This window comes from Polistes dominula, unplaced genomic scaffold (assembly GCF_049000335.1).
Source record: "Polistes dominula isolate Pdom_NZ unplaced genomic scaffold, Pdom_raw_medaka contig_15, whole genome shotgun sequence".
Taxonomy (NCBI): domain Eukaryota; kingdom Metazoa; phylum Arthropoda; class Insecta; order Hymenoptera; family Vespidae; genus Polistes; species Polistes dominula.
In genome coordinates this window covers 9,404,322-9,419,932 of record NW_028300915.1, presented here as the reverse complement: position 1 = coordinate 9,419,932, position 15,611 = coordinate 9,404,322, and the positions used below count along the sequence as shown (strand labels likewise).

The window sequence follows — 15,611 nt, the reverse complement described above, 5'->3', positions numbered from 1 at the left end:
GTATTAGTTGCCATGTATTACGGACCGCGGGAATTTAGTTTGATTATTCTGGCGGGAATTTGAAACCTTTTGACGGAGTTAAATGAAATATAACTATAACATACTATTGGATGAATTAATGCGCATGTTTCCTAGAAATGGATTTATATATTATTTGAGAACGAAATATGTGGCATATATATTTCCAACAGTTTAGTTTTATCGTGAAAATATTACTTGGAATTTTTAACCCTTTGAGTGCTAAAGGCGTAAATATGTGCTTTCACAAATCTATCAATGTGTACGAGAGATGTAAATATACGTCCTTATGTATTCATATAGGAAAGGCGTAAATTTACGTTCTTTGCATTGTTTTTACTATACATCTTGTACTGTTTTACCAATTGACATGTGATGATCGCACCGTTTATATTGGTGGATTCCTTTGAGATCGTGCTGCAGTCAAGGTTAAAGAAAATTTTTGATTGATAAGATTAATGTTGTGACTTTCTTTTTTCTTCAAATTAAATATGACATAATAAATTATTATCATTTGCTAATGTTGCAGGAAACTGTTTAGGGCACTTATCGTATAATGGTTATAGTATTTACCAATGTATTTTGTTTTTGTTTTATGTTATAATTTGATATAGTGCCAATATTGATAGTATTAAAAATTGTGATTATATAAAAGAATAGTGTCATGTATCCGAATAATCTTAACTTTTCCAATTCTGTACTAAAAATCAATGAATTTTATCATTATGTTTATTTTTCGAATTATACTAATCGAATAATTTTAACGATCCTGTCACGATTACGATATGTTCTATTACAAATTGGTTCTGTGTCAAAGCAAGACAATTTAAATTTAATCTTGTTTCAAAATATCAGAGATATCAGCTGTACCACAATTTCTTATTTTACAATTGGTTTTCTTGTGATATTCTATGCTGACGTGTGCAGCTTTATCTACGGTGATTATTATAGTTTCGAAAATTTTTTGATAAAGAAGGAAGAATTCCTAATCGGTTGGCAAGTTGTTCATAATGACATCAGCTATTTATATGATTAGTATGACAGAAAATACATACTTTATAACTCATTTTCTGGTAAATTAACTCTTGGCTGGTTTAATTTAACCTTTTCTTATTCGTTGATCTTTAATGCCAGAAGAATGGATCGTAAAAGGTAGACTGTATGATATTAGAGTTTATTTTCGTGATCATGCAGGATCAGGAATCGTTCACGTTGTTGGCGGTCTCTGATCTCTCTGATCTCTGATCAATTATTTAATATTATCAAGAAAAAATTATAGTTTTTTAAAGCAAAGAATATTGATACAATAAATTTGTCTTTGTTCCTTTTGAGTACTACTTGTTTGGGTTTACTATTGATCTTCGTTGGTCTCCTGGTAAAATATTCTTATTTACTTTATATATATATTAGGGTGGGTAAAAAAAATGACTTATTTTTTTTTTCAAGTGCCACGGAAAAATGGATTGCTAGACACCTTAAAACAATTCTCACCAAATATGAGCTCTTAATTTTAATAGGAAGATCCTCCGCATCGCAGTTTTTTAATTTTTTTTTCTCAGTCTAATAGAATAAAATTCATACCTCATCATTAATTGATTGTACAGAAAAATGTTCTAGACGAATTTTGTAGGAAATTTAATGCTCTACAAGAAAGGTGTTTTATACTTTTTTCGTAAACCTCACCATTTGAATGATATTGAAGATTTACATTTGATGATTTTTAGACAAATTTCATTTTTGCTTATGAATTTTATAACTCGACAATAAATGACTATTAAAAAGTGCACAATACAAATTTTTGTAGAAAATTAACTGTTCTATAAAAATGGTGTCTTATGTTTTGACGATTAAATTAGGCGTTCAGAAGATATTCATCATCAAACTTTTATGTGTAGTGATTTGTGTCTCTGAATATCTTTTGAACGCTTAATTTAATCGTTAAAACATAAGACACCATTTTTATAGAACAGTTAATTTCCTACAAAAATTGTTATTGTGCACTTTTTAATAGTCATTTATTGTCGAGTTATAAAATTCATTGCTCAATGATTGAATAGAATTCAATTCAAGTGCTCCCAACAAATATTCTCATTTGATGTCTATCGGATTAGGATATTCAGGAGGAGTTATTTTTTATTTTATATCCAGATTGATATTTTCTAGCGATTTAGATCACTGCAATATCATAACGATTCATCTAATATGTGGTTTCTTTGCAAACGTCCTGGCACCATTCTGTGTATCAGAACAAAATACAAGCACACAGTTTCGTTTATTAAATCTTTCCTGGCAATTAATTTTTTTAATTGCTTTGATGGAACTAGTGACTGTCACTCTAACACCTTTACTTCTAATTTTAAACGCCTTCGGTTTTTTTAAACACAGATCGCAAATTTTTAAAGTTAACGAATCTACGATTAGTCTTGAAATGAAAAAAGGGTTTTCTAATAAAAACATTACATACAATAAATACGAAGAATCGATTATAAATAATACAAATTTATTATCCATTAAATTTACTGGAGAAAATTCTTATCAACCTTCGAACGAGTTGTCGCGATTTGAGGAAGATGAATTTACTAAGAAAAATTATTCAAACGAGATAGTGACCATGAAAAATGAAGAATTGTCTGATTCTTTGCAATCATCAGGTCTGCATCATTCAGTAAGTCGTTAGATTAAAGATAAAAATTTATAAAAAAAAAAAAAAATATTCTAATCATTTATCCCTAATCATCATAGGAAGAAAAGTACACAAATTAAGACAAATATATATTCTTTCTGTGTACAATTTGATCTCATTAGAGGATCAATTTGCTAATGGTGATAGGATCGGTATAGATCTAACGAATAGCAGGAAATATTTCTCTAAAACTAATTTGCAACATTCTCCAAATATTTCTCATTATTCAAAAGAAATTCAACGTAAACTGAATTTAAGTTGTCACGTTGATATTAAAAAAAATAGTGATAATGAAATTACTATTATAAATGAGTATCAATTACGAAGAACTCAAAAATTTATGAACTTGCACGAAGAATTGGATAAACAAGAGTTCAATGAACTTTAACGAAGAAAAAAATATTATACAGAAGTAATTCTTACATGATATGTAATTTTCATAAACTCTGTGATGCTGAACCGTGAGATAAAATAAATGCATGTTTCATTCGATTTTATAGCATATCGTAAATCTAAAAAGGAAACAAAAATACTATATAATTATCTTCATAATTTTATATTCTTCAAGTGTGATCGATGTTGTATTTCTTATATACGACCGTTTTAAATAATTATTTTATTAGAACTTATGGCCTATTCCGTACAGTTATTACAATATTTTACAATAGTGTAATCATAAATTAAATAATCAAGGTCGTTATTTAAGGTACCGTACACACATTCTAAACGCATTTTTTTGTAAATCTAGGATAACGGCGATTCTTCTCATTCGTAACAGTCTATTAAAGCGAAACATTTTCGAAAACGCTTCCTTATCATGTCTTTCTCATTTTAAAACGCAAAATGCGTTTCAGATTGAAAATAAAATGAACGAATAAAAAAAAAATATATTATTTTATTATTACATTAATGGACATTAAAAACAGAATTAAAATACATGCATTATCTTCTTTATCTACATAAAAAACAATTATAAGTAATGAATTTTTAAAAAATTGTTTCACACAAAAAATGAAACAATATAAATAACAAATATTTTAGAATAAAATTACTTGGAAAAATGAAAAAAAAAAAAAAATATTATCAACTATTAATTCTTTTTTTTTTTGTACAATTCGGAATATATTATTATTATTTTTTCCAGGGTATTATGTTTCCGTTTTTTGGTTTTGTCACATATTATTGTCAGGCGGCGATAAATCATAAAACTGTTACGGCCGCCGTGCAGAATGAAAATTTCAAAAACATTAACTACAAATTTCAACGTGTATGTTTATCTGTATGTGTGTGTTTGTTTTATGTCATCTTTTTAATATGATAATACAATTATTATATACAACACGATAAAATGGCACGATTCGACAAAATAGATCGATCATCATTTGTATAATAATAATCCATCGCTGTTACTAATTATTATTATACTTACTATAACTAATATTATTATTCTTAATATTATTAATTATTATTATTATTAATTATTAGTATCATTATTATTGTTATCGTATTATTAACAAGAAATTTTGTACAAGGTTTATCGTTAAAACGTCCACAAATGGTACGTCCACAATTTAACGGCAGTATAGAAATGGAAACAAATATACAAACGTAACAAGATAGTAGTTATTAGATAAAATGTTTAAAGATAATATGGCCAAAGGAATTTCGCCTTATTTAAAAAAATAAAATTATCCGTTAGACGACGTCATTGTACTTAAAAGATTTTTTCGAATATAAACTTTCGTCCTTTTTATTTTTGTATTTCTTTTTTTTTATGTTCGATTGCTCGTTTTGGACGGGAGCCTTAGGCTCGTGATAATTAATGATATAAATAATTTTTTTTTTACATCAAATCTGTGTGTCAATATGTGAATATCTTTTTAATAGTATTACGATACTGATATTTTTTTAAACAATATTTTAAGAAAGATTTATGACAATGACGTATACAATAAAAATTTGTTAATCAAATGTAAACGTTAAAATCGCAAATTTTTGTTCATAGATTGATTAACATTTAAAATTGAACTTTGTATAATTGCGGGGAGAGTTGATAATAAATTAAATAAACTTTTATATACAATATACATTGTACGCGCGCGCGCGCGTGTGCGTGTGTGTACAATAGTAGTACTATTCTCGATTGCAAAAATTCGTAAATAAGTAATGTAGCCTTATTAACGATTCTATCAGAGAAAGTACAATAACATAGCAGGTGTTTGATCGTATATTTCCAAAACGAGCAATTTGTCATTATCATTGACTAATTGCTGTCGTAGAATCGTTATCAATCAAATAAACGACAGAGGAATAATAAATTGGACATATTGCTGTATGAGATGATACATCAGAACACAGCTTACGCATTATCATTTAATATTTATCAGTCAAATTGTTGATTTTCAATATTAATTAAAACGAATTTATAAACTTTGATAGGTGTCTTCTTTTTCTTGTTTTCATTAAATAAAAAATATTCAAAGAGCGTTTTAAAAGTGTTCCACCGATTATTGAAAGCGAATACGAATTTCATCGCGCGAATGCATTTTTTATCTTCGGAAATTTTTAATCTTCAATCCAAATTTTATCCCAAGCTTTTCCTATAATTGATCTAATTTTTTTCGTTAAAATCTAATATTTTACACCTACACGCGTTGACATCAAAATAGTGTATTATAATATTACATTAATGTACAAACGGACGCGATCATACACCTTTTTTACTGATCATTACTCTCATCGTCGGTACCAAGAATAGTATTGTCAAAATATACAAAAATCATGATAGATTTTATTTTGTTTTTGGTTTTCCCAAAATATGCTTATACAACAAGAATTAACATACACTGTGTCTCCGAAATAAGATGGGCTAGAAAGGAACTAATCTGACAGCCCAAAATATGCGTTTTGTTCGCTTGGACGATATTTTGAGTGTGATAGTAATTAACGATCGATCGCTAGATGAGAGACGGGCTTTTTGTTTTTTTAATTATTTAAGTTTGATCAATAGGTAGATCAATTGATTGTTCGTTCGAACGAGGATTAATCATTTTTTAAACACAGTAACATGTTATTTTTGGACAGATAATACCTCGATAGAATTATTAACTTGACGAACTTTTCGAAATACTCTGTTTGGTTTAGAAAAACACATTATTTTTAATATTTCTTCCAACTTCATGTAGATATTTTCTTTTTAATCATTCGATATACAACTATATTTGTTTTTTCACAAATTTTTGTAATTGTTCCTCAACAATGTATTTTTTCGTTTGAAAAAGAAAATTAAGTTCGATAGAAAAATATGAAGCATTCGTTTGGTATAAAAATGAACATGAAAATATTACAATTTAGTTTAAATTTCTTTCTGATCCAAACAAAGTAAGAATTATCAAGAAATTGTTTTTTTCATCCTGACAACGAAGATATAATGCAGATCGTGTTCTGCGAGTTTGAGTTAGAGAGGCCTTTTCTCGAAATCCTTCCTAACTTTAATGACGCAACAACGATAATAATAATTATATATATTATTATTAATTATATATATATAATTATTATATTATAAAGTTAATAATAGTACTATTAGCTTAACAACGATCGACAGTTGCATTGTCATGTAACTGTTAAATCGTTTAGTGACTAGTAGCTTTGCAGGTTTTCATCGATTTGTTAGGCCATCACTTCACTGGTTATGGTCCTTCTCCGATTAGGATGTTATAATCCAGCGAAATATATTTTAATTTACAAATAATTTACAAGTCTTCCACTAATAAACGACGTATTTCGTGTACTGCGGAAGCGAGAATCCAAGCTTGAAATCGAGATATAGCTGTGTTTCATGCGATTGGCGTTTGCTAGGTCATCACCGTATCGGTCAGATCTTCCTTCAACCATTGTGGAATCGTTCTGGATCCTAGTCGTTTTAATAATTTTACAAGAGCCGTGTTGTGTGACAAGTAATATCTCTGAAACAGAAAAAAAGATAAATTAATATTTAGTTTCAATAATTTCGCAAGGGTATCATGTTAAGCAAAAAATAGAGAATTCTAAATTGACATAGAAAAATATTAAATATTTTTCATAACTAACTTGTAAAAATTTGTAGGATTTATCCTCCATCGGTGGGTACTGACGTCCTTTACTTTTTCCGAGACACTTAGTACGATCTTCATTGGTAACTTGACAAAAGAATCCTTTTTTAGGATCATACCTGAGATGCGAGGAATAATTAAATACTGGAGTGATTTTAAGAAACCTTTGCAATTCGTGCAACGTTTCTACTGGATTTTGTCGCAATTGTTCGCCATCGATGATTTGCACTTGCTGAGGTGGATAAAACGACAACCATCTTTCTAAATGTTGAGCATACTTGCCGGGATTGAGGCATCTATAATTAGAAATAATTTTTTATGTATATGTATAAATATTTATAATTAAAAAAAAATCTTTTAAATGAGATTCAGAAATTATACCTATTCCGAAGGTCTCTTAATGGTTTTGGGGCTGTATCGCTGGCCGTAATGACCGAATGAAAGGAATAATTATTTGCTATAGGGTCACCGTGAACTCTAGTATGTTGATACCACGAATAAGCTCTTCGTGCTGGCGAAAGTAATATTGTAATGAGTTTAGCTCTTGGTAAAAGTGCATGCGCCCTTCTTGGAACCAATTCGCCATCGAAATAAGTTGCTGATTTTTCGAAAAGATATCTAGAACTTTCGTTTTTTGATGCCGGAAAGAAACTCATGTACCTGAGATCAAGAAATGAAGAACATTATTATAATAATGATAATTTTTAAGATAGTGAATAAATTTGATTAAAATTTTATTTATCAACCAACCAATCTAAACCTTTATAATAATTTTTCCCATTGAAAAATTGTATTTCTTCGAACGTGTCTGGGCTGGGTAAATTACTGCTTATGGCCGGATGGATGGACAGAAAAGTATAGAGTGCAGTGGTACCAGTTTTTTGAGGACCAATGACTAAGAATCTTGGCAATTGATCACACGTTTTGTTTCTCGACCAGATTTTTTGATGCCTTTGGTCGTCGCATGGATTCTGTAAAATTTCGAATAAGAACAATGACTCACGTGATAAGGTCAATAATTTCAATTATAATATTGACAAAAAAATTCTATCCGAAAATTTATTCTGTATTCTTTATATCTTATTTATTTTACCATGATAAAATTATTGTTTGTTTTATCGTATACGTCAGTGGTTCCCAATTATTTTTGTCTTATCGCCCCTTTTCCTGACAAAATTATTGCTTATCGCCCCCTTAAAAATTAATAAAATTAATATCTTAATTTTGTTGACTGGTGACCTTTTTTCTTTTTAGAAACTGAGAAAAACTTTTTTATTGCACTCATGACCTTTTTTACACTGCACACCCGCACACTTAAAGTTCCATTTTTCACCTGTGGTGGTGTCAGTCGTGTCATTCATCGCCCCCTGCTTCATCACCCACTTTGGGAACCACTGGTATACGTGATTCCGAATTTATTTTAAGTCTAGGCTATATTTAATATAGTATAATAGCACTATTTCGTGTTAAAAAAAAGATATGGTGCTATGTTGTAAAAAATTCATCTATTTTAAATGGGAAAAATATTATTGTATTTATTAGTTTTTATTTAGCGCATAAAGTAACAATTACAAATTTAATTTAATTTTTTCTATTTTCGTTTAATTATAATGAAGAATTCTGAATTGAATATTTTTTTTATAAAATTAACTACTAAAAAAAAATCTTTCAACTTACACCCCACACAGGATCGGCTTCCTCTGGATACAGTTGAAAATAATGTTCGCCGAGTTTAAGCGGCGGTGCACTCGACAATCTCAAATTTGTCCAACATTGAATAAACTTGATTACGGATTCGAAGGTATACAGTGCCAAACGATCGTTTCCATAATTGGACATGTGTGTCATAAAAATATTTATCTAGAAAAAAGTGAAAGATCGCAATTAATGATTGGACGATTAATCAATGAGTATGTTCAAAGTTGTGTAGTTACTATGAAAGAGTGGTGGAAAAAGGAAGAGGAGGGAGAAGAGGAGAAGAAGGGTTTGAACGGGGGTAGAGTTTACGCTTCGCTTACAGGATTATAAACGATCGTTTGAAAGAGTTCGCCGCCCTGTATCGATTCGTCCAACTTATCCCTTCCGCCTGGGTACCTTTCTATAAAGATGGTGTGAGTGAAAAGGCCGCACGTCTGTCTGGGGAGTACCTTGTAAGAAATAAAAAGTAAGATTCTAGTAAATTTATTCAGAATTTAAATAAAAATTATATATATATATATATATATTATTTTATTATTATATAAATATATATATTAGGGTGGGTCAAAAAAATCAATTGTTTTTTTTTTTACAAGTGCCACGGAAAAATGGGTTGCTAGACACCTTAAAACAATTTTCACCAAATATGAGCTCTTAATTTTAATAGGAAGATCCTCCGCATCGCAGTTCTTTATTTTTTTCTTAGTCCAATAGAATAAAATTCATACCTCATCATTAATTGATTGTACAGAAAAATGTTCTAGACGAATTTTGTAGGAAATTTAATGCTCTGCAAAAAAGGTATCTTATATTTTTTCCGTAAACCTCACCATTTGAATGATATTGAACATTTAAGTTTGATTATTTTAAGACAAATTTCATTTTTGATTATGAATTTTATAACTCGACAATAAATGACTATTATAAAATGCGCAATACAAATTTTTGTAGGAAATTAACTGCTCTATAAAAATGGTGTCTTATGTTTTGGCGATTAAATTAAGCGTTCAAAAGATATTCATCATCAAACTTTCATGTGTACTGATTTTTGTCTCTGAATATATATATATATATATATATATATATATATTATAAAAGAAGAAACAGAAAGACGGGGGAATAATTAATTTTAACGATGGTTAATTAATCTATTTATTTTCTTCCAACTTTGCAGGTAATTATAACGATGTAGAAAAAAGGTAGAAAAAATCTATATCGTGTATTATATATATATATATATATATATATATATATATTATAATATAAATAATTGCTATAGCAAATTAATAATAAAATTACTTTTTTGTGTGTCTACTTTCGTATGATAATTAGCGTGAAATTTTGAAATGGCTGAATTTAAGAATTGAAAAATGAATTTTAAACGATGTTTATAATATGTGCTAATGTCCTCATTTAGAAGTTCTCATTCTCCTTGAAAAGTTTCAAAGAGTTATTAATAAGTGATGACTGACTATAATATAAAGTGTGGTGTGAAAGTGACGGATATAGAAATATCGATCTGACAATTTAGTAGGTCAGGCTCATGTACATTGGCCCAGACCTAGATATTCACGTCTTGTCGTCTTTGTCTTGATTATGCAGGTATTTCTAAGTATATACCCAAATCCTTTACACTTACCATGATGTTACGATGAATAAAACCACGTCTTAAACGTGCTGGCCTTAAATGTGGGTATTCTTCCGTGCTAGTGACCTTGATGTTCCAAACTCTTTTCCAAGCCTCATAGAGGCCTTCGTGGACCGGATAAACGCCTGAATGATGAGGACTTACGCTGTATCCGCTTACCGTTGGTATTCCGTGGTCCTTTGCGAATTGTTTGTTCAGTGCCATGTCCAATTGTAGGTGGGTCACATTCTCGTAAAGATGGGGTTGTTGGTGGTTCCACATGTGGGAAAACCACGTAAATCTACGAATAAGATTAACAAGATAAAATATATACTACACGTAGTAACCTTGGTGTATATATATAATTATAAAATTCAACTAATTCTATTAGCAGAATTTAACTGTTAAAGGATAAACCATGACAAATAATAATATAATATTTGATTAAAATAATTGTTCACCTGTCGACGTTCTCCAGAAGCATATCGTCCCCCAAATTTTCCTCTGCTATTCCGTGATGAAAATACTTCCCGGAAAACCCCAAGTTGAATTTGAACCCCGGAACCAGTGCTTGAATCTTTTGTTGCGTCGCCAGCAAAGCCATCACGTCGTCCCTCTTCAACCTCGTACCTTTCTCACCGACGAATATATCGTCCACGTCAACAAGAATCATACGATTCAAGCTTAGACTCAGTTGACCGTGCGAAAGATACGAGAGCGAATCGAGGAGTAACAACTTGTGCAACCAAAATCTTAGACCTCCACCGAACAGGACTCTTTGAATGCCGTCGTATCTTCCATGATCCTGTTGAAACAAATGTGATTTGTAATGAGACTAATCTATGAACGATAAATCCGACACTTGAATATTGTTGTTTCAATGGACTCGCTTAAATGATAATGTTAACATCGATGCCGAAGAGGATCGAACGTAATCACAAGCATGTGAGCTGTTAATTGTGTTGTTCGACGATAATTCTCTCTCTCACTCTCTCCGTCTCTATTTTCTTCCTCCCAGTGTATGGAATTTGCTATGAAACGAGCTTGTTAGCAGTAAACAACAATAATAATCTCACTGATAAACCCCATTACCGAAAAGGGTGGATTGCAGAAGAGAAATAGAGAGGGTAAAGTATCACAGGTAGTCAGTTAATTAAATCAGGAGCCAATCAGCTGTTGGTTCATTCGATTAATGAGCAACGCCGTGGTTCACTTGTTTCATACCAAGCAGTGGGAGAAGCTACGAATTTATTTTGTTCGTTGATCAGCTTTACTTCTGCTTCTCTTTCTCTTTCTTTCTTTTTATTCCTAACAAAGCTTTATTCTCTTTTCGTGTACGTAATACCTAACACGTATACCGTTATATGTATATAAGCATAGAGAAAGAGTAAGAAGAGAAGGTGCACAAAGCATAGTAGCTACTGTATTCTCCTCCGAGGCACCGAAATCACAACGACGATGTCCATAAATCAATGTTAACGTTTGACGTTCACGTAGTTAGCCGAGCGCGAGCCACTGTGGATCGGTTTCTTTTATCAAATGCGATGAAGCTAACGTTTCCTCCAACTTATCACGAAGGAAGAAATTCATCTGGGAATACGGAAATAAGTTTATCTTCCTTCCACTCAACTTCTCCGTCCACAGATTTTTACATACAATTGATATGAACTTGTTAAATACGTGTGTATACGCGCGCGCGCGCGTGTGTGTGGACGTGTATAACATGTATATTAGAAATATACTGTATGAAATATACGGAGAAAGAAAAAAAGAGAGGAAAAAATACTAGACAAAAGAAATGAGACTATCGAGCGTATGTAATATTCATATATAATACATGGAATGTCATAGTAGAACGTTTTCAGAGACGTTTCTACATATGTATGCACCAATATATATATTCTAGCTATAAAAATAAATGTCACTTTGTACCGTTTTATTTCACTGTCTATTGAAATCATATATAAGGCGTATTACCATCCACCATAAACTTATCTACACGCATAATTTCACTGTAAATTTTCTTTCCTACGACTTTATAACTTTCCTTCTCTATCCGACTCAACATTTGTATTGGATCGTTCACTTGTTTGCTTGCTTGTTTGCTTCCTCGCTCGCGAACGAAGCAAAGACGTAACCAAAGGGTATAACCGGATAAGTATGGGAAATCTGCCCCCGTGGCTTTTTTGACTCGCACTTGGGGGATCGATTTGGTGTCGAATAAAAATAATTCACCCCAAATTTTAGCTCTTTTACTCAAACGGTTCTCGAGATTTTTAAAAAAACCTGTTTTTTCGATTTTATTTTTTTTTTATAGTAAAATTCAAAACTAATCAATGATGATTTTTTTTCTAGTTCTTAGGCGTCTAAGACATGAAAAAAAATATTATCATAATATTTTAACGAAAAGCCGATTTTTGGCGGACGAAAGAAAATTAAATTTTTTTTTTTTTTAGCTTTTTTGAAATATGTCAGTCACCAAAATTTTTCAGAAAATGTCTTTTATACTCCTCTACACTCAGGAATTTTCTTGAATTCTTTGAAGTGGTGGAACAATATGAAAAAAATTAAAAACTCATTTTTTTCTAAAATCCCAAGTTTTAACTAATTAATATTTTTTTTCAGTTAAAACAAAAATGTAAAAAATAATTTTTTTACTCAAAATACACAATAACATTACTTAACAAACATTTTCAATCATTTAGTTTCACAATGATTACGTAAAAACTATTTTTTTTTAATACGTTCCGAGCTGACGCATTTCAACGCTATATATCGGGATTTTCACTAACCAGCAATCATTTTTTCTAAAGTTTCGCTTTAAAGTTTTCTTTATTTTGCTTTGTTGTTTGCTTACAGTTGTAGCATTACAACCACTTGAATAAGTAAATTTTTTCATTGAATCTGTCTGTATATTTATCAATTCCCTATACTGTAGGAAAAAAATCTAGTATTCAGCTCTTTTCGTTATATTCTATTTTCTGGAAAGGAAAATTCTATTCAGAAACTGAAGGGAAAGTTTAGAAGGGCCATAAAACCATAAACAAACATAAGAATTATCGGGATATATTGGTGCAATAAAAACCCTTTGTGCAGTGTCGGGACCCTTTGAAGAATTTCGGATTCCTATGTAAACATATGCGGTATACCATAAGAGAGATAACATTCTGATGTTCCAGATCAAGTTTCTTTATGCATTGTTTCCACTACCAAAAACTATAGGTTGTACCCATCGGTGGACTATGGGATGGATCCTTATGATATTGGTCAATAAGATTTATAATCTCCTTCCCTCTCCAAAGGGGTGTAGCTCATTTCTGATATAAATATGTGGAAAGAAGTAAGAAAGTGTCCTTAGTCTTCAGTCCTCAGTTAGTCCGTCTGTATCTGTCCTTAGTCAGTCCTTAGTCAGTTATCTTCAGTTTTATATTTCTTTCTCTGTCTGAAAACCTCACAATACATAATTCAAATCTTTATTTCAGAATGGATTTTGATAAAAAATGCATTAATTGTAACAGATACTTGCGAAAAACAGTTGGATATAAAAAAGTTATTATGACAATTGATGAGGCTAATATTGCGACAGAAAAAATTGGAAAGAGAGTCTTTATTAATGATACCTTTTGTGGGAAGTGTCGAGTTATTTTAACAAGACCACCTATACTTAAGAACACTGAGGATTCATCTGCAGATCAAGTGAGTATCGAAAGTCTGCCAATTTCATCTCAATCCTCATCCACTACTATTTCATCTGTATCGTCAACTGAAGATCCTTCATATGTTATTGAAGAAAAAATGGAAGAAGAATTAGAATTTGTGGAGTTGGGTTTTCCTCGAATTGTTGCTACTCACAAATACTGTTGCATTTGTGGATCATCATCAAATATCAAATCTGTTCCATTTGAAGCACGCAAACAAGTATTTTTCAAAAGACAACTCCTTATTCCCGAAGGAAATCGGTGTTGTAAAGACCATCTTATAAAAAAGCGGTTCTACGATGAAGACATTAACAATTTTCGAATTATTTCGAACACCAGTGTATTTGAAGTTTGTGATTTGAAAAAATTACTGGGGCAGCTCGCTATTGGTACTGACTCGTCCATAATTGATAAAATTGGAGATCACTCGTTTTCAGAAAAACAGTTAGAGGCATTTACTAGTCTTACCTGGGAAAAATTGATAAAACTTCATGAAAAGTTAACATCGATGAGAAACTCAGTGAATCGTAATATCGTTCAAGCTCTTGTTATTTTTTTATTCAAATTACGAACCGGAAATTCGAATGCATTAATATCTTCCGTTTTTGGTTTAGTTCGGGAACAAATTGTATCTGACTACTGTGATGAAGTTATATCTTCGTTTGAAAAAGATGTTTTACCTCAGCATTTTGGAATTGATGCTATCAGTAGGGAGACATTACTCACTAATACGTCAAACACTGCTAAAAAATTGTATCAAGTAGAAGATGACCAGTTGATATTCATTTGTGATGGAACATATATTCGTCATGAAAAAAGTGCAAATAACGAATACCAGAGGAAATCATATTCTGGTCAAAAAAAGGTTCCTTTGTGTAAACCATTCACGATATGCACTACGAATGGTTTCGTTATAGATATGCTTGGGCCATATACAGCTAATATGAACAATGCTGAAATTATGAGAGTGATTTTAAATGATTCCAACGGTCTGATTAAATTGCTAAAAAAAGATGACATTATTGTGGTTGATCGTGGCTTTCGTGATGTGATTGTATACCTAGAAGAATTAGGGTTCAAAGTGCTAATGCCTGCTCTCAAAGGAAAACGCAATCAGTTGACCACAGATGAATCGAATAAATCCCGTTTCGTTACCAAAATTCGTTGGGTTGTTGAAGCAGTACATGGCAATATTAAACAGAAGTTTAAGCTATTAGATCATAAACTGGATAGTGCCAATAACTAGTGTTTTTTGTCGAATAGCTTGTTTTGTGCACAATGAATTTGGAACAAGACTTGATTCTGATCTTGATCTTGCAGAAGAAATAATTGCTGCCATGAATTCAAAAAAAAATCAAGAGAATACTTTAGCTTTGGAGATAGAAACTAATCGTTGGGCCAGAAGAAAAGTTCCTTTTGCAATAATAACTTCAAAGTAATTACCTGACTTTCCAGAATTATCAGAGCAAGAACTCAAAATTCTTTTCACTGGATCATATCAAATGTCTCAAGCTGTATCGTATTTAGCTGAGATGATGGATGAAAACGGAATAATCACATTCCATTTTTTAAAAATTACACCTAATATTATAAAGTTTGAAGTCAGATCTCGACATATTAATTCGAAGACATATCGTAGTTTTATTGAATATCAGCCAGATAAGAACGATATTTCCGGAATAACTCGATATTGTTGTGATTGTGCGAATGGTAGACGCACTGTTAGATGTTGCTCTCATATTGCTGCTATCATATATTATTTATCTTACGCTCGATATTTGGCTAAAATTGTAAGA

General features: G+C 31.0%; 2 protein-coding genes and 1 pseudogene across 9 annotated transcripts in view; 2 read left to right on the top strand and 1 right to left on the bottom strand.

Moving 5' to 3' along the window:
* Nucleotides 1-422: 422 nt before the first annotated feature.
* Nucleotides 423-1,766, top strand: LOC149033252 (uncharacterized; annotated as a pseudogene).
* On the top strand, nucleotides 1,657-4,712 carry LOC149033251 (uncharacterized). The gene is made up of 3 exons (XM_089170112.1): nucleotides 1,657-1,672; nucleotides 2,076-2,683; nucleotides 2,761-4,712. The coding sequence occupies exons 1-3, from the start codon at nucleotides 1,657-1,659 to the stop codon at nucleotides 2,779-2,781; spliced, it is 645 nt and encodes a 214-aa protein (XP_089026238.1). The 3' UTR covers nucleotides 2,782-4,712.
* The window catches only part of sfl (N-deacetylase and N-sulfotransferase sfl), a 500,037-nt gene continuing 487,724 nt past the window's right edge, over nucleotides 3,299-15,611 (bottom strand). For all 8 annotated transcript variants that reach the window (XM_089170139.1, XM_089170137.1, XM_089170138.1 and 5 more), the window contains 8 exons: nucleotides 10,579-10,922; nucleotides 10,130-10,418; nucleotides 8,811-8,939; nucleotides 8,470-8,652; nucleotides 7,543-7,763; nucleotides 7,174-7,452; nucleotides 6,791-7,088; nucleotides 3,299-6,666 (listed from right to left, as the gene is read on the bottom strand). In XM_089170139.1, the coding sequence (XP_089026265.1) occupies nucleotides 6,556-6,666; nucleotides 6,791-7,088; nucleotides 7,174-7,452; nucleotides 7,543-7,763; nucleotides 8,470-8,652; nucleotides 8,811-8,939; nucleotides 10,130-10,418; nucleotides 10,579-10,922 (1,854 nt within the window). In that variant the 3' untranslated portion in view covers nucleotides 3,299-6,555. The remainder of the gene's footprint in view (nucleotides 6,667-6,790; nucleotides 7,089-7,173; nucleotides 7,453-7,542; nucleotides 7,764-8,469; nucleotides 8,653-8,810; nucleotides 8,940-10,129; nucleotides 10,419-10,578; nucleotides 10,923-15,611) is intronic.

What these genes read in the sequence shown, in the direction of transcription:
- LOC149033251 (XM_089170112.1), top strand. An exon ending in CATCAGGTCTGCATCATTCA is followed by an intron (nt 2,684 to 2,760) that starts GTAAGTCGTTAG and finishes TAATCATCATAG; the next exon opens with GAAGAAAAGTACACAAATTA.